The 18,608-nt window shown below is 38.2% G+C and overlaps 1 protein-coding gene across 8 annotated transcripts in view; it reads left to right on the forward strand.

Moving 5' to 3' along the window:
• ST7L (suppression of tumorigenicity 7 like) overlaps positions 1–18,608 on the forward strand; it is a 137,541-nt gene that overhangs the window by 54,829 nt on the left and 64,104 nt on the right. For 5 of the 8 annotated variants that reach the window (XM_049616544.1, XM_049616542.1, XM_049616545.1 and 2 more), the window contains one exon: positions 3,740–8,001. In XM_049616544.1, the coding sequence (XP_049472501.1) occupies positions 3,740–3,918 (179 nt within the window). In that variant the 3' untranslated portion in view covers positions 3,919–8,001. Of the gene's footprint in view, positions 1–3,739; positions 8,002–18,608 lie in introns of those variants that run through there. The other 3 variants (XR_007454643.1, XM_049616543.1, XM_049616548.1) reach the window with 1 other exon arrangement.

Consider the following 18,608-nt stretch of genomic DNA (forward strand, 5'->3'; position numbering starts at 1 on the left):
TTATCATCTCTTTGGGTATTTCTATAATGTTCATCGTGAAAATTGTGTAAATATTTTAATTAGTCAAATTTGTTAATGCATTCTTATAAACATGCTAAGTATATTGTAAGTACTCAACAAAAATATTAAATATTAGCACCTTTTCCTCTTTATCCTAGTCCAAACTCCTGAACTGCTTACGAGTTAATACAAAGACTGATAAACAATGTGTTTAGTGCTGTGGGTATGGAATAGATTTTAAGGAAGCTGGAATGGGGAGTGCCTATCTCTCTAAGGTCAGGGATGATTCCTAAATCTGACTTGAATGACTTGAAGAATGGTAAATCCAACATACAGCACAAGGAGCAAGTTTGGGAACAAGAGTCGGGAAAGTAAATAAATTCAGGCTTTGAATATGTTGTATGTGTAACCTTTCACCCATGCCCACACACACGTGTGTGTGCATATGTGTATGCATGCTTAAATATCTTATTACATAATCTGTTTCACACATACATTATATATATACATATTTATATTTCTAAATAATATATGGTTCTAAGATATGTTTATAAGAAATATACATATAGTAAATATATATTATATAAATAGTAAATGTTGTAGGTATTCTTTAGATAAAAGTAATAGAGAGCTGTTTTAAACTTAAAGGGAATTCGTTAGAAGACTGGATTATCTCAAAGAATCCCAAGGCAGCAATTACAGTTGGACCTCAGAAGGGACTAGAACCAGAAACTAGAAGGCTATAAAGATTTCCAGGAGTCAGTAATCTGTATATCTTTATCTCAGGCTGCCTTTTTCAGGCTCTCCTATTCTCACTTTTCTTTTTTTTCCTTCCCCAATGCCATCTCCTTTTTGTATGAGCTTTCCTTTCTGCTTCTCTCAGTGTGTCTGCTTCATTTTTATATCTTTCTCTTTGTAGTTTGGCTTTCCCTTCTTAGACACTCATGTAGCCAAACTTGATGCCCCTACATCGCTCTAGTTTACATGTCATCAGTTCAGGCAAATAGTACAGTATGAATAATAACTCAATCCTGCCTGTAAAACTTCTGGGAGACAGAATCAGATGCTGACAGAATCAGAATCCATGTGTTTATTCCTGGTTCATTTAGCTGTGGGCTAGGGACAGGGTCAGGTTGTGTAAACAGAATTGCCAGGGGTTCTGATACCTTTCTCTTGACATCTCTCTACCTCACCAAACCAACTTGGTAGTCATCATTTCCTAGCTATGAATGAGATCACTAAGGGAAACTGTAGAGTGAGAAGTAAGCTAAGAGCAGAACCATGGGGGCACAAAAATGTTGAAGGAATGGGTGGCTGATAAGGAGTCTGGAAGATTCAGTGAAGTAGTGGTCAGGGACAGGACAAGAACCAGAACTAGATAGGCTAGGAACTAAAAAGAGGGGAAAAAATCCAAGTGAGGAGGAGTATCTGATACCAAGGAAGGTGATTACTGAGAAGAATCCATTGACTTCAGCAATTAGAATGTCATTAGTGAGAGAAATTTTATTTTCTTTCCTAGGATGGTGCTGGTAGTAGTTGTTCTTGTTGTTTTCCATTTTAACAGAAATAAGGCAAAAGAATAAATCTTTGATTATGGAACATCAATATGCAAGAGTATATTATATTAGGTTAATACATTTAGCCTGAAATACCCCTCCCCAAAATTATAAAGGTTGCCTGATATAAGGCCAATTTTACATAGTAATATGAATAAAGTCAGGGTTTTTCGCACGTGTTGCCAGAGTCCCAGCTTATAAGAACAGAGAGTTTGCTTTTTGGCAGGCCTTGATTATTTCTAGGGTACTTAGACATTTGCAAATTCCAGGAGGTAGGAGAAGAGGGATATGCTGGGGTCTTTGTTTGATTATATTGTTTGTTCTGAGAATATTTGTCTGTGTCTGACTGTGGTAGAATGAACAAATTTTTAATAATGTGGAGTTCTAATACCCAGGAGTACTTAATGTTTTTTTGTTTTCAATTCTCCTTCAACCTTGATATGACTTACAACATTCTGGAATTTGCTTATGAACCTCATAAGCTCAGACTTGAACTATTCCCTTAGTTCACATAGCTATTTAGTTGTCTTTTATGCCTCCTGATAAATTCTTCTCTACAAGCCAGTGATGAAATTTGAACTTTACTTCCAAGGGAGTGTTTCTGTACTAGTCATCCATTATATTGATGTATTAGCCAAACATTGACTGACAAGTGAATCTACAGAAAGCCATCCAAAAAGAAAAACTTAAGTCTCTCCTATAGTATAAAAATGTCATATTTTAGGAGATTATCTTACTAAAGCTATATAGTTTTCTGCCTTATAAAGTGGAAATAATATCTATCTCTTAGGGAAATTGGGAAAAAATCAAACTAATGTAAATTAAAGCACTTTGTGAGCCATAAAATGCCATACAGTTTAATTAACTTTATTAATGTTGCCATCTGTCACATAATAAGAGTATTAGTGACCATTGGTATATTTAAGTGTTCCCTGTCTTTGCAAGTACGATGGTTTGCCTCTCTTGGTTTGCTGGAAGAAGTTGTCTTCTCATGGCTGAGGGACAGGGCAAGAGGGACTGCTGGTTTTTTGGGTGCTGAAAGTTCAATGTTGTCCGTAGCTTCTAATGTTTCTAACGTTTTTAAAAAGTTCAGATTTGGTGTGCTTCTACTTTAAAAGTGATTCAAGCCTCTGGAAATTTTCTGGATTTTTAATGAGTTTGGTTTTTGGCATATTCTTTCAGAGTATAGTATAAGACATAAAAAATATGGCTACTAAAGGAAACTTAGGTGTAATCTTCTCTGTGAATCATTATGTTTAAAAAAGTGAAATTTATAGCTGACCTTGATTCAGCACTGAATTAGTCATCCCTTACTTATGTAGGATATTACATCAGGAATTCCTGGGTTTGTGTCCAGCCCTGAGCAGTCAACTTACTGGACTAATGAAGTCCCAGAATAGCTCTCAGTTTAACAGACATTTATTGAGCACCTACTATGTGCCAAGCATGGTAATAGGCTCATCAGCATTGGTATGCAGGTATTTTCAATCAAATTTCAAATAAGATATAAATGCTTGAATACTGTTAGTAATGAAATATCCAGTCTTTAGAAAAATAATCCCTGATTTAATGTGTGAATGTGGTAAAAGAAGACAGGGTACTTGGTTTATGATCAGAATCCTAGGGCTTTGGTGTTCTAGTTCAGGTTTTATAGTGCTCTATGAAATGCTACAGATAGAACATTTATTAATAACTGGGTAAAATTGTGGTTCTGGGAAATCTGCAACCACACATCTGTCTCTCGATTCTGTACTTGTCTCTGAGCTCCTAAAGAACAAGAATTATAACAACTCACATTTAGTAAGGACTTACAGTGTTCATCATAACAACTCCATAGCAACTATGAGAGGGTTTAGCAACTTATTCAAGATCACACAGCTAATAAGTGACAAAGCTCTTTTTCAAAAGCACCTCAGCATGACTTTACAATTAATGTTCTTTCCCACGATGCCATCCTATTCTTAGTCCCCAGCACAGTCATCTGGCTCCGTAGATAGGCTGTTGATGCTGGAATAAATAATGAATAACTCTCTTCTATCTTGCTACCCCGAGATGCCTTGTTCTTTTAAAAAAAAAATGATTTTCCTTTTTAGTTTTAAAAAATAAACTTTGTTTGAAAACATTAAAACTGGCTTACACTGTATTCTTAAATAAAATCCATTTCAACCTTTTCTCCCTTGCAGCCTTTCATCATGTTTCTGTTTACCCAAAGAAGGAGCTTCCTTTTTTCATCCATTTCACAGCAGGACTGTGTTCTTCTACAGCAATGATAGCTCTTCTCACACACCAGTTTCCTGAAATCATGGGTGTTTTTGCTAAAGCTGTAAGTATGATCTCAAGGACTTGTGTAGAGTATTTGTAAAACACACAAGAAACCATCTCTGATCTGTTTGTGCTAAGCCAGTTGATCAGTGGAAGATGTTTGTTATAGTAAATTACAGGAACTGATTTGTAAAGTTGCTGCCATAAATATGTCAAACATAAGTTTCTTGGTGACTTGAGCTATATTTTTGTTGCTTAAAAATTTAAAGACTACAATGGTGTAACATTATACAGTTGGTCTTTGTAGATCACTTTTGGTGGTAGACACAGCACTTGTTACTAGCTGAGGAATAATCCAACTCTTTTAAATGCTTTCTTTTTGGCATTTAAAAAAATTCCCTATTTTGTAAACAAATTTTGATTTTTCCATTTAAATGAAATCATCAGTTGTAAGCTTTGCTGATGGAGAATAAGTAGGTAAGATGGTACAGATGCGACATTTGCCCTGAGTACAGAATACGCTTCTTTACTCAAAGCTTCTCCCTGTTGTATCTTCATGTTCTTATTGACTTTCCCCAATCTTGGGTGTAAAACCGCGTATAGACCTTTAGTTTCATTTTTGTCCTTCAATTTTGAACTACTTCCCCATTTCCTGACCCAGGTCCAGAAAGTACTTGATATTAGAGAGAGTATCCCATGATTATTTACTCTTCTACATAAAGTTAGTAATTAGTGGCACTGGCTTAAAGTAAAATTACCAAAGATAAGTCCCTTTGAGTCTCTGAGCCTTTAAAAAAATGTGTCTCTCTTGTACATCTTGGCATTTTTACCAGGTAATAATAGTTCAAACCCAAAAGGAAAATGCTAATTCATTCTAGTCCCAGATCAAAAAGCATTGAGAACTGTAGAAACACTGGCCCTTACTCGGTAATGTAATTTCTATATTTTTCTCTATATGCCTCCATTTTGACTCTCTGTTTCCTCACAATTTCTTTTTCTGCCTTAAGAACAGTTTATTTTGTGCCTTAAAGATCAGTTGGTTTTCTTTTGGCACCAGTAGTAAAAGCACTGGTTTCCCTTTTTCCCTGAAGGTCAACTGTATAATGTGTTAACTTGCCACTGGCTGTAGGCCTAGGAGTCTGCGACTGCACTTGATTCTGGGTCAGTCTTCAAGGGGAATGACTTCCCACTGTTGTTCAGGGAGTATAGCTATTTGGGTTGGAAACGGACTATTTCCTTTTAGTGTAAAAGGGAAGTGTAGTGATCATACCATAACTGTTATTCGCAGTGGTGCTGCCTAGGGAGTGAGTGCATCTCAAACTGAAATGACCTTACTGTGTAATCTGGCATGGAAAAAGTTGACTAGAAAAGGAATCCTGTCCATTTAACAACTGGAAAAATATATGCAGCTGTGTATTTGAGATCACAGGCGAGCAGTGGAAAACTCCTTGGGTTTCTCTCAGGGCAGTGGGGAAAAGATAAAATTGAGTGAGGAGCAAGATCTAGAATCTGGAATCGATAGGTAGCAATTGTTAGTAGTATACTTCCAGCTAAAAATAATGTGGAGTGTACTCACTATCTGTTCTGTCCATTCATGTTAGTATATAGTGTCTGTCTTTACCTGAGACATTGCTGATGGCACCGGAAGAGCCTTTAAGATTACATAGCACAAGCTCCTTAGCACTCTTCTAGAAGAGTCTGAGAATGAATAATTATGTATTTTAAAGTGGACACTTTTTTTTAGACCAAAAGTTATTAATTTACTGTGATTCTAGTTAGTGAACAATAAACAGGCATTTATTTACTATCTTTTGATATTTGTATGGTTGGTGGTATATAGTGAAAAATGTGCCTCACAGCAAACTTTTATAGCCACATTTTATCCTCTGGCCTTTACATGCACATTTTAAGTTCCTAAAAGCTAACTATTTACTGAAAGTACCTGGAGATCAATATTTGGTATGCTGCAGTATCAAAGTCAGGTTTCATTGAAGACTTTATGGAAAATTATTACATAAGGGCCATCCCCATCTTATGAACACAACGTATAAATGCCGAACAGCCAATCAGCCAGCAACGGAGCTGGAGGCTCAAATTCTACTTCTTCACCTCTTAATATAGTGTGGTCTATGGAGTAGGAACGTCACCATCACCCAGAGTGGTCTATGTAGTAGGAACATCACCATCACCCAGGAGCTTGTTAGAAAGACATAGCCTCAGGCACCACTCCACACGTCCTGAATCTGCTTTTTAACATGACCCCCAGGTGATCCTGTATGCACATTTAAAATCTAAGAAGCCCTGCTCTCCTCTACCCCCATAGGAGGAACGTAGATTGCTTGGATAGTGCCACTTTTTTGAGGTAGAGAAGGGGGGCAGCATTGCAGAATGGTGATGAGCATAGGTTCTGGAGCCAAACTGCTTTGCTTTGAGTTCCAGCCTGACATTTACTGTCTGTGCAACTTCAGATAAGTTACTTAACCATTTCTCCCCCTCATCGTGAAATGAGAGTAGTACTTCCTCATGGGTTTTTGTGAGGGTTAAAGGGGAGTGTTACTGTTGTTGTCACCCGTCATGGTCATCATTATCACCAAAGTGCAGCTGTAGTGAAGAATACTACCCCCTTCACGCTGTGGGAGCCATGTCCCAATAGTACATTCAAAATGTGTTTCCCACAGAAATTGTAGTATAAATGGTGGTTATATGTCATTTAAACAAGACTGTCAGTACCATACTGCTGGTACACTATGTGTATTTGTACCACCAAAAGGGGAGAAATGTTTCAGATTCTAGGAGCTGGCAAACTGCCTCGTAGAACAGAAACTATTGGTCAATTGCAAACTGCCTATGTTAGGGTTTTCAATTAAGTCATATATTTGATAGCCAAATATAGTGGAACTCAATCTATTTAGGAAGGCAAAACAATTTAAGAAAATTTCCTAAATTTCTTCTATTGTTGTCATGGTCCCCTCCTCATCTAATATATATTTTTGTTTTAGCTCACATGCTAGAGTAATTTACTTTGAATTTGTTAAAATACATTTGTTACAAAAATTGCTTTTTTTGTGAAGCAAGGCACTACGGATTAATGATTTTTAATAACCCCACTGTACATCAGATTGAGATAAATGGAAGGGAATGAACTAGAATGGTTAGTGGTTTTAGTGCCTGGTTGTTGTTGTTTTGTTTTTTGTTTTTTGTTTTTTTTTGCATGGTATAAAGCTATATGGAATAAGACTTCAGTGTCAGCAAGTTAGGACTTTTTTCTTGTTTTTTTTTCCTGGCTGAGATGAAAACCAAGCCTGACATTCGACATAGAGCAATAATAATAATAAAAAAATGCATAAGTCCCTGGAGATGTGGAATGTGCTGATATCAGAGCCGATATTCTCCAAGGCCAGAATTCCTGAAAAAGGAAAAATTGCTTTTAAGTGGTAGGTCATTTTCTCACCTGCTTTGAAGCCTGCTGGGTTAAATATGAGAGTTCAAAGTAAGGGTAGCCAGCAAACCAAATGAACTGGAATCTGATTCTGCTTATCTGAAAGGAGCTTCTTTATTTAAGAGCAGCACTGCCCTCTCCTTAGAGAACCAATCTTCATCTACTCTGGCCCCTTTCATTTCTCTCTTGCAAGAAAAGCTTTCTTCTTAGTAAGCCTTGGGAGGGCGTTATCACAGCAGTGAAGACTAAAGATGGTCTTTGGGGATTTCACTAACTTGCTGATGAATTCAGGCTTGTGGCATGTGACTTTAGTACTTTGAATTCAGAAGTGTGTTTGAATATAAAAATCCCTAGTTGGGTTTTAACTAAATAGGATAGCCTTTGCAACTTGGCAGAAAAAGGTGTTAGTGGGTAAAGACAGGAATAAAAAAGATTCCCAAATAAATTGTTTGTTTCACTAAAGCAAACCTCTGTTGAAATCTGTTTCACTGAACACATATTGTAGCTGTGCTGAGGTGGGAATGGGCCCTGTTTCCACATATTTTTACTAATCTTTATGTGGGAAAATGTGGTTGGACATGCCAGTGATGAATTTCTGAGCAACTCATAATTGGCTGGCTCCACTGTAACTAGGGCCTAACGATCTGCTTGATTAATTCTTTAAGGACTACATTAGCCAAGTTGCATGATTTCCAAAGATATAGAAGGTCAGATGTTATACTAACAAAAGACCTTTCTACAGAATGTCTCACTGGGATTTCTTCAGCCCCTTCCCAAAAATAATTAATATTTTTCTCCCCAAATCACATTTTTAAGAATAATAAGCAGAAATAAATGGCCAAGTGTGTTTTACTGAATAGTGATCAAAACTTTGGAGGTTTGTACACTATTCTCATGTTTTTTTCCAGGGCAAAGATCATCCTCGTAACTAGGGAAGTTGGTAGATAATTATAACTTTATATTGAGAAACATACTGGTAGAAAAAAATATATTATTTTTAAAGGTTCCTAATTCTCCATTGTCATAACAAGGGACATGAAATCTGTTCATAGGTGAAAGTAATTTTTTATATTCTCCATCTGACTTCATTCATAATGAAAACCTATGATAGTTACATCCCTCTTTCTTAAGTAGTGTCACATTCAGAAATTCAACCGACAAGGAAAATAAGTCTCTTTACTTTGTTTGAAAATGGATTATTTTTCAAAGCTTTGAGACTTCTTTCGTTCCTAAGAACTGACATAGCTTTTAAAACATTTTTGAATTGTAACCAAGCTTATATTCGCATAAAATATTGTTCTGTAACCATGCTATTTCTACAGTAATATATCTGAGGTATTTCCCAGAGATTATACTGATAATAAAGGAGCCCATTGTGTGACAGGTCAAAAAATGTTAAATGTTTATATTTTTGTTTCTTTGCTAGTGCCACTGAAGTCTTTATTTGGGCAATCTAGCATGTTCCAATTTTGATTTTCTTAATAAATAGGGGTATTTCTAGCAAAGAAAAGATGTTCTCTACTTCCACTAACGGCATTTCTCATGCTTCATTCTGATTGCTCCCCTTCAAAAAGAACCAGACTGAGAAGTTTGTGAAATCACTGATGTTCTTCTTTATCCATATTTTCTGAGTACTAAATTCTTCTTTTCAAAGGCAGGAAAAAAAAGAATAAAAGTTAATGTACTTTTTTTTTTTAAATGCTTATTTATTTTTAAGAGAGAGAGAGAGAGAGACAGAGCGTGAGTGGGGGAGGGACAGAGAGGGAGACACAGAATCTGAAGCAGGCTTCAGGCTCTGAGCTGTCATCACAGAGCCCGACGCGGGGCTTGAACTCACAAACTGCAAGATCATTACCTGAGCCAAAGTTGGATGCCCAACCAACTGAGCTACCCAGGTGCCCTGGCAATGTGCTTTTTAATGCATGTCTGTATTCCTTTCTCCAGGGTTTAATTCAGTTTTGAAGTTTATGGAAAGCACTCTCTTTCCCAATTAACATGTGCCTGTCAAGTATGAAGTTCACAAAAGCTCACCCTGAATTTATTTGGCAGTATATTTAATCATCCTTTCCCCCTGAAAGTGAACATCTCAATGCCAAAGTTTAGAACATCCTGTCACTAACTGCTGCTGATCTATTGATTGCTTAATCATTAGCACTTGGGGCAAAGTGGACTGCATAACAGTTTTTGGAAGAGCTGCGCCTAAATATTGATGTAAATTGCTCACTCCAAACCCATTACATGAGTGATATTAAAATTCATGTTAGGAAACCTACTGATTTTTCTTTCAGAAAACATCTTTGTTTTTTGCAGACCCAGCATAGTCCTCTAAATGGAGAGAATAATGGTAATGCAGAATAAAATTATAATCTTGAGGAATAGTTTTTATTGGCTTGTTTCTGGAGTCGAACTTTGCTCCTTCTCCCACCAATCAAATTACTAATACTCAAAGGAAATAAATTTGTACTACTACATAATATATTATGATTTTAAACCAGGAGTAATTTAGATTTCTGTTAGTTGTTATCTCTTCTCTCAATAGTGTGTACACATATTCTCATTTATTCTTACCTGAGCCATTGCAAGACAGACTGTGGTTTTCTAGCTTTATAGATGGGGAAGTTTGAGTCATTCAAGTTAAGCAATTTGCTTGAAGTCATACAGTAGATAGCCCTTTAGTCATGATATATATGCTTGGTTTCAATAATATGTCAGTTCACAACTCACACCAAAGCAAGTACAAAAGAATAAATTTCAAACTAAATATAGTAATGGTAATGGGATATAGAATGATAGAATGGTGATAGTAATGTGGTTTTGCTAGAGAAGTTTTCCTATAGGAGATGAATTTGGAGGTGTTTTTTTTTTTTATTGCAGCATTTTTTTAATTTTATTTTTTATTTTTTAAAATTTACATCCAAATTAGCATATAGTGAAACAGAGTTTTAAATGAAAAGGCTGATACTGATTTTCAGAAAATAGAAAGGACACTTAGGTTGCAAAAATGCTTCCTGCAAAAATAAAAATATAAGTATACAAACTGCCTGGGGAACTCTTCACTCATCACAGTATTAGTCTATTTGATGAACTCTGATGCTTTAAAATAAAGAATGCCCATTTGCTTTTCTGTCTTCAAACTGGTTCATTTTCATTTCATTCCTTTTCTTGCTAGTAAGTCACTTAAGAAAGAAGAACACTGGTTATTTACATCACATACTCAGACAACCGTATAAAGAACTTAAGTCTTTCTAACTTTTGGAAATGTGCAGTAATACTAAAGAAACAGTAGATGCTGGTTTGTAATGATTCAGAGGGAATTTGACTCTCTGAAATGGTAAAAAAAAAAAAAAAAGTTTTAATACAAAGTACAAATATATACGCTATGTTTCAATATCACTGTTCTTTCAAAATCAAATAAGTTTGTGAAGGATTAGGGAGGGAAGTTTAACTGAGCAGAATAAACTTTTGGTCTAAAATTTAACTTGTGGGTATTTTTTGGCTAACATGGGGATTTTAGATAGTAAAGGTACTTCTAGGAGCTGTTATCAATAGGTAGGGAACTTGGGAGGTGTCTGGGTGGCTCAGTTGGTTAAGCATGAAACTATGGCTCAGAAACTATGTGCTGACAGCTCAGAGCCTGGAGCCTGCTTCGGATTCTGTGCCTCCCTCTGTCTCTGTTTCTCCCCTGCTTGCACTCTGTCTGTATGTCTCTCTCTCTCTCAAGAATAAATAAAGATTAAAAAAACATTTAAAAATAAATAGGGAACTTGGGTGTGTTCTTTAATGCTGATAAGGCCTCAATACAAGATTGGGTGTTAATGGTGCTCTTTCCAAATTAGAGGAAAAAATAAAATTATCTGCCTTAGTTCTATAGTGGCATTAGATTGAAGCCAGCCTCAAGAAAAGAAATTATTTTGGCTTTAGGTGATGCTCAACAAAATTAAGAGAACTGATATTCAGAGAGTTCAGACCACATAATTACCCTCTCAATCTCATCCTGTAATTTCAGGCATTCTGAAAATGAAATGTAAATGTGTTATTCAAAGTGTCGAAAAGGCTATATTCTTATTGAGTACTTGTATATTACCAATAGGATATACAGAGAGAGAAGCAGTTTGGGGAAGAATTTAAAAGGGAGCATATTCTCACACCCTTTGTTAGGAACACGCCAGCTCTTGTTTTCATGTGTTCAATATGCCAGAGTCCCAGTTTCTTTCTGAAGCCAGAGTTCAAGCTTTTATGCCCAGGTAGCAGGAGCTTTACAATTAAATTTTAATCCCTTAGTGTTTGTTAGACTCTTATCTAGAGTATAGCGACGACTATTCTTGGCAAGCAAAGACATTGCTGTTTTTCCGTCAGTCACAATGAGATAGAAAAATGTTCTCTGGCTGGGGTGTAGATGAAGGCACTTTACTAATCTTATGCATAATTCATCTTTGGTTGCTGAGGTACTCAGAGTTGAAACTTTGCCCTCTGATAAAATTCAGCTGGATTTTTTATTTACTTGACTCTGATCCCTTTGGATTTAGCCCTTTATGGGAGCCTAGGGATTGTAATTCAGCTAAGTCCTAGCTGTGTAGACTTTTCTTATTAATTTGCTCTTGCTGTATTTTAGCTATTGTTAAGACCGCCTTTAACAACAACAGCAACAACAGCTGTACTAAGAACATGCAGTTCAGAGTCCTGGATACTCTGAGAAGATTCTTCTTTCAGTATTGGCTTATTGACTGGAAGGACTCCAATAGGGCTCATCTTAGTTTGTTTTCAAAGTTTAGTTTTTAAAGAGCCTCAGCATTTAAAAACATGCTAACTGTTGTCCTATAACATGCTATAGTATGGTAGTGATTATTCTGTACTATTCTCCCAAGTTTTCCACATTCAATTTCATTATTTTAAGATGTTACTACTAATGAACTTGTTTCTTCCTTCATTCAGTCAACAAATGTGTTATCAGGTACCTTTATGAAATATAAAACACAACTTGTTCACAAGTAACTCGTAGTCTAGCCGTAGGGGGTTTGAGACCGGCAAGGGATGCATTCGTGTAAGACAGAGGCTGCTGCCACGGCGATAGATTAGCTCACCCTTGCATGTTTATTCATCTGACTGGAAGTGGCTGAGGAATTATTTTCACGTGCCTCACATAAGATGTAGTGACCTAAAAAGTCATTTGAGACTCAGAGAGGAGTTTTCCCTTTAGATCTAGGCTTTGTTTAGTCAGGGGTCCTTTCAGTCAAACAAGGCAGATAAGGGAGTCTCTATTTTATTCTCTTTCAAACAGGAGACACATAGGACTTTCATCTTTACACCTAACTGATGAAGTTCATGTCTTTATAAACTGTGGTACTCATTATGTCTATCTGAATAGTTTAAACTTCATCAAAAAGTGAAGTGCTCCACAATTCAAAATTGAAATAAGAAAGGTCTTGCCTCAAGAGTCACATAGTAGTCGCCATAGTAGCATAAGACAGAGGCCTCTCTCATACTTACACTTCCATCGTCCTCTTTTATAACCTCTCATTGCTAATAATGACAGACTGATAAGGGTTAAAGGCCATTCTGGTTTAGAATATGAAACAGTATGATGTCATTGTGAAGCAAAATGGGAGAACAAGAGTTAGGACTAAAATTAGTTGGGTCTGTGGCCATGTGGGAAAGATGGGAAAGAGCCACTCCAAATTTCCCAGAGCCTACCATTAATGTTAAAGCTGCATCCTGCAGTGACTGATTCTGAACATAGGCACATGTTAATTTTAAAAAATCATAAAAGGATATTGGGGTAGGCACTGAAATAAGGTTCCAAAATTCCCCAAGCTGAATTTTGCCAATCAATTCTGCATCCTGACAATTCTGTCTTTTTATAAGGAGAGCCACCAAGATTTTCCAAGTAACTAAAAAATGTTTCCAATCTTCATTGGGCTCAATCAAATATATGTGCTGGCTAGGTCATTAGGGATGACCTTGGAATACATATTTCAGAATAGGCACAGGGGAGCTATGCCTTGGGGAGCTTATACTAATTAGGCGTGTAATCAATAAATATGATAATATGATGGAAGTATATGGAGTGGAAGAGTAGGCCTAAGGTTGTACTAGGGGTCAAAGAATATACTGACTTAACTCAGTGTGGCAGCAGAAGAAAGGAAGTGGGATGATTTGAACAATGACTTTAGAGGCAGAAGACTGCAGATCAGGCTTCAGAATTTACTGGTGACTGTTCTCTAAGAGTCCATCTGAGCTTGCTCTATCTGATGGAATAAGTAGAAATTATTAGTGTTTGGGTAGGTTAACAGAAAATGTATCTCTGGATAGTGAGTTAGATGCATGACAGGATCTTCCAGTTCAGAAGTCTGATTTGTAACCTGCTAATAAGGAGTCACATTCATATTTCTGGGTTGTAAGGAGCCCACTCTCATCCATTCACCTGTGTTCTCGTTTATCCTAGACCGTGTCTGCTAATGCTAGGTCTCTAGAGAAAGAGTTAAGTCGATTCCAGGCCCCCTGAGTTCCCACTGCCACCAATTCCCTTAGGACTTGGACAAAGATAATGAATAGAGTTACTTAAAAAAATTTTTTTAACTTTGATCTTTCAGATGGCATTGAGAGTAACCGTATCTTTTGTTTGGTGTCAAGCTCCCTATTGAATTATTTTTTTTAACGTTTATTTTTATTTTTGAGAGAGAGAGAGACAGAGTGGGAGTGGGGGAGGGGCAGAGAGAGAGGGAGATACAGAATCCAAAGGAGGCTCCAGGCTCCGAGCTGTCAGCACAGAGCCCGAAACAGGGCTCAAACTCACAGACCATGAGATCATGACCTGAGCTGAAGTTGGACTCTTAACTGACTGAGCCACCCAGGTGTCTTGAATTATTATTTTTTTAATTGCTTTTGAGCAATAACTTTTTCTTTGGTTGCTTAACCGGTCGTACAAGTTAAGACTTCTATCTCTATGTCTATTTTATAATAGCTGCCCTGAGAGAGCAGATGAAAAATAATAAGTCAGTTAGATATTTTATGAGTACTGAAATCCCTTCCATTCAGAAATGTAAATAAAATAAGCAGCATGAGCAATCAGCTTATGGCAGATTCCGTGGGTTTATGTTACATAGGGAAATTATAGTGCAACCTGAAACACACTTCTTAATGAATTCATAGTGGTGTCACAGTTGAATGAAACCCTTGAGCTTTTTTCTGTCGTGAAGGGTTTCAGAAATCACTTTTTATAAATTGCCTAGGGTAGGAGGAAAAAACTAAGATGATACCAAAAAATGCCGACACTGTTAAGTGGCTGCCTCCCAGCACCAAATTGTGCCAGTTAAGTAAAGCAAAAACATAGGATACTGCTCGCCTGTGGGCTTATTCAGTGTATGTGTATGTGTACATACATGTGTGTGTGTATTCTAATGCAGCTGACCCTTGAACAACACAGGAGTTATGGGCACTGACCTGCTGTGCAGTCGAAAATCCATCTTTTGACTCTCCAAAAACTTACTGCTTACCGGAACCCACATCAATAACATAAATGGGGGTACCTTGGGTGGCTCAGTTGGTTGAGCATCCGACTTTGGCTCAGGTCGTGATCTCACAGTTCGTGAGTTTGAGCCCCATATCAGACTCTCTGCTGTCAGCACGGAGCCCACTTTGGCTCCTCTGTCCCCCCCCTCTCTCTGCCCCTCCCCCTCTTGTGCTCTCTCTCTCTCTCTCTCTCAAAAATAAATAAACATTTAAAAAATATATATATTAAGAAATAACAGTTAACACATATATTGTATATATATTCTGTATTCTTATAATTAAGAAAATCATAAGGTAGAAAAAAATACATTTACAGTACTGGACTGTATTTATTTTTAAAATCTGCATATAACTGCACCCATGCAATTCAAACCAGTGTTGTTCAAGGGTCAGCTTATTCTTTTTCTGAAAAAAGCACAAGGAAAATGCTGTGGAAGAACAGGTTGCCCTTGTGATTTTTGTCCCCAGAAGTTGAGAAAGCTCAGTTAGGAAGTATGACAGGAGCTTGGTAAATAGCTCTGTTTTTACCTTCACAAATGCAAGAAGCCAGAGACCTAACTGAAAGTCAGGAAATTGGAATTTGTCTCTTGTCTGGCAGCCTCTTTATCTGGCAGCTTGTAGCACACAAGAACTATCTTCTCACTTATCAGTTAGCTGGTTTTGTAGTTCCTAAAGTTCTTTCTTCGCTCTCCTTCTATTCGCTGTGGCCTTGGAGGTGATGAATCCGCTAGCCACAAAAAGTCCAGTATGTCAAATGGTACATAGGGGCCAGTCAAGCTCTAAGGTTGGGAATGAGGGAAAGAAACACATATTTTTAATTTCATATTATTTCTTTTTTAAATTTTAATTTCTTAAGCATTTGGCTTGATTTATGTCAGATTCTGGGCTTGGAAGCCTACATGAATGCATCACAGTTCTGGATAGAATACTTCATGTCTCTTATTTAGCCTAGAATCTCAAATGGTAGTGAGTTGTAGTTAACACTTAGCATTTGTGAGGCTTTACAGCGGAGCTCTCTTTTCGTCCCTGTATGTGTAACAAATGGCCTCATCCTTGTGCTTTCCCATAGGTACCCCCGTGTTTACTGACCTAGAGCAAGATGCTGTGTGGCCCTAAGGGGCTCTGCACCATCTGACAGTCTAGGCATATGCCGCTAGCTCACATTATTTAAGCCCTTATCTCAGCGTTCTGATTTCTCTGTAGTCCCCAGTGTATATAATATGTACTTGCTTGAAATTCCTTATATATTGCTTGCACATTCTTGCTTCTAAGTTTCAGCACATACCAGGGCCTTTGCTTTAGAACGCCTTCTCTGACTGCCCTCCACCAGTCCATACCTTATCTTTTAAGACTCCAACTCAAAAGTGAGTCCTGGAGAAAGTCTCATTAATCTCTTCCACCTGATTGCTTTATTCGGAGACTTCTGTTTCTCGGTCTATTCCTCAGACTGGTTTTCCTTTGTGATTGTTGCTTGTGTACATTGTCACCCAACAAGCATGATGATACTAGGAATGACGATTTTCCTCTGTCCTCTTGTCTTTGTTTAATACACACAAACATTTTGGAGGCCTGCTAACAGCCTGCTCAGTTTTCCCTGAGTTCTAGTCCACCTTCCATACCTTTTCCCTTGACATCAGAGCTAAATTCCTGGAGAAACAGGACACATTCAGGACTTGGCCTCCACCTCAGCATGTGTGTGGCAGCCTGCTGAATAGGTCCCTACAAATAGGAAGGATCTAACCCTTTGGTTTCAACGTCTCTGCATTCTACTCAGACACCTTCACGAAGTAGATGTGGGATCAGAAATAGGTCTGGGGATGGGAGTAGGGAAATTTTTAATGAATGCTTTTTCCTTCCTTTTTACATAAGACCCATGAAGCTGCTGTCGTCAGCAGCTCACCCGACACTCTCCTGCTCTGCCTCTTTTCCAGAAGTCAGGGTTAGTTTAAGAAAAAGCCTCTTGCTAGAAGCCATGACCTCGTACTTTTATCCCCTCCATCTGGTGTGCGGCCTCATGGGGCTGTGCTGCTATGCAGGAGGTGAGCAGTGGAATTCTTTAGATGATGACTTCTGAGCCCACATGCGGAGGCAGTGGGGGTGGGGAGCAGGGAGAGCAGTGAGAGCCAAGATCGATGGACCAAAAAGTAAGGTTTGCTCTGGGACAGATCCTGACTATAGGTAGGCTGTTTTCATGAGGTGTCCTTCCCCTAATTCAAGTGGGGGCCCGGGTCTATGATGGATGAACATTGTGTTCCTGCAGTTTTCCCTTCTGCCTTCACAGTTGGGGTGCGGGAGTGGGATAGGTAGGGTATGTGCAGGCTTATGCTGTTTCTGAAGGAATGCATTCCACGGTTGAACAGGGAAGGGTTCCCCTTGCACACATCCTCTCTTAGAGCTGCTTTGTCTCACTGTCTTGGACCCACACAGAAGTCCAGATTTTGAATGAGGGTGGGAGGAGGGGTTGAAAGGAGCAAAAGTTTTTGATCAAGTAAAAATCTGTTGTCTGCCTCATCTTGTAGGGGTTTCTCTGCAGGGTGGATTCTCCTTGCCTTGGTGTAGATAAATTACCTGTCTCAGCTAGAGGTCCCAGGACTTTTACCAGGCCATGAGTAGGCATCTGGCCTGGGGTAAGACATTTTTTTTTTTTAGCACTCTCATTCCCTGTTCTTACTTTCCTAGCCCAGGGGTTGACAGCCATTTAAAAACAGAGTGAAATCTCACAGGAAATTCTAATACATACATTAGAAGCCCAAAGCCTTAATAATTTCTTCTCATGGATTCTCAGGACTACTTGTATTCCATGCACTTAGCATCACTTTAAAAGAAATAGATAAAATTAAAGCAAATGTTAAAAGTGTTAATCTGATGAAGAAAAAAAGGCATAGAAAGCTCTAGGAGCCAGAGTTGATTGAAGGTGGACTACTTGGCATAGTGATCATTTTGTGGTGGTGGAAATAGCGGCAGAAATGACCAAAAGGGGATGTGCTGATGTAGTTAGGGAAGGCCTAGGCTTTTCCTTTTGAAAATTCTGCTCAGATATACTCTCCTAGAATATTTTGTATCAATTTCTGTCCTAAAGGGGCTGGGACTCTGGCCTCTGCAGGCTTGTGTATTGTCAGTCTTTGAGGAGAGCACACAGGGTTTGAAGTGAGAAGCCCTGGATTTGAGTCTGTCTGAACCACTCAGTATCACATGACCTGGGACAAATCACTGAGCCTTTCTGAATAGCACCTGTGCAGTGAGAGTGTCTCCTGCCTCACAGGGAAAATTGGTGTGAAAATTAGTCTGCGTTAAAGCATTTTGTACCTGAAAAAGCTTCTTATGAAATCATAATTATTCTCAGGGAAGCCCTACTTTGAGTTGTCAAAAAGGACAGCTGTGGATTAAATGGTCTTCCCATTTTCTTCACTCAGCTTAATGTTTCTGTTTGCTCAGGCCTGCTTAGAGGGGCTGGTAGTAGTGAAGTAAAGTCACCAGATTTCAGCTCCTTTTGGTCAAAGAAAGAGAACTTCCATGTCCAGCTGCTCCATGCATAGACTCATAGGCAGAATGGAAGTGAGCAAAGGGTAGTTCAGAGTCAGGGGGCCAAGGGGAGAATGCTTTCCTTGCTGTCTCTACTCCAGGATGACTGATACGTCTTAAGTAAGTGGAAGAGCCACTAAGATGCTCAGGGATAATTTAAACCATGAATGGGAAGTGGAAAAATGTACTTGTAAACTCCCCCTCTCTTCAATCCCTTTGACCTTTGGGGTCAGGGGAAGGCATTTACTGATACCCCACTGACTATTACCTGAAACCTGCCAGTCACCCAACGAGAAGAGCAGCTTCTGGGAAAGCTCAGT

This window comes from Panthera uncia (genome assembly GCF_023721935.1).
Source record: "Panthera uncia isolate 11264 chromosome C1 unlocalized genomic scaffold, Puncia_PCG_1.0 HiC_scaffold_4, whole genome shotgun sequence".
NCBI lineage: Eukaryota > Metazoa > Chordata > Mammalia > Carnivora > Felidae > Panthera > Panthera uncia.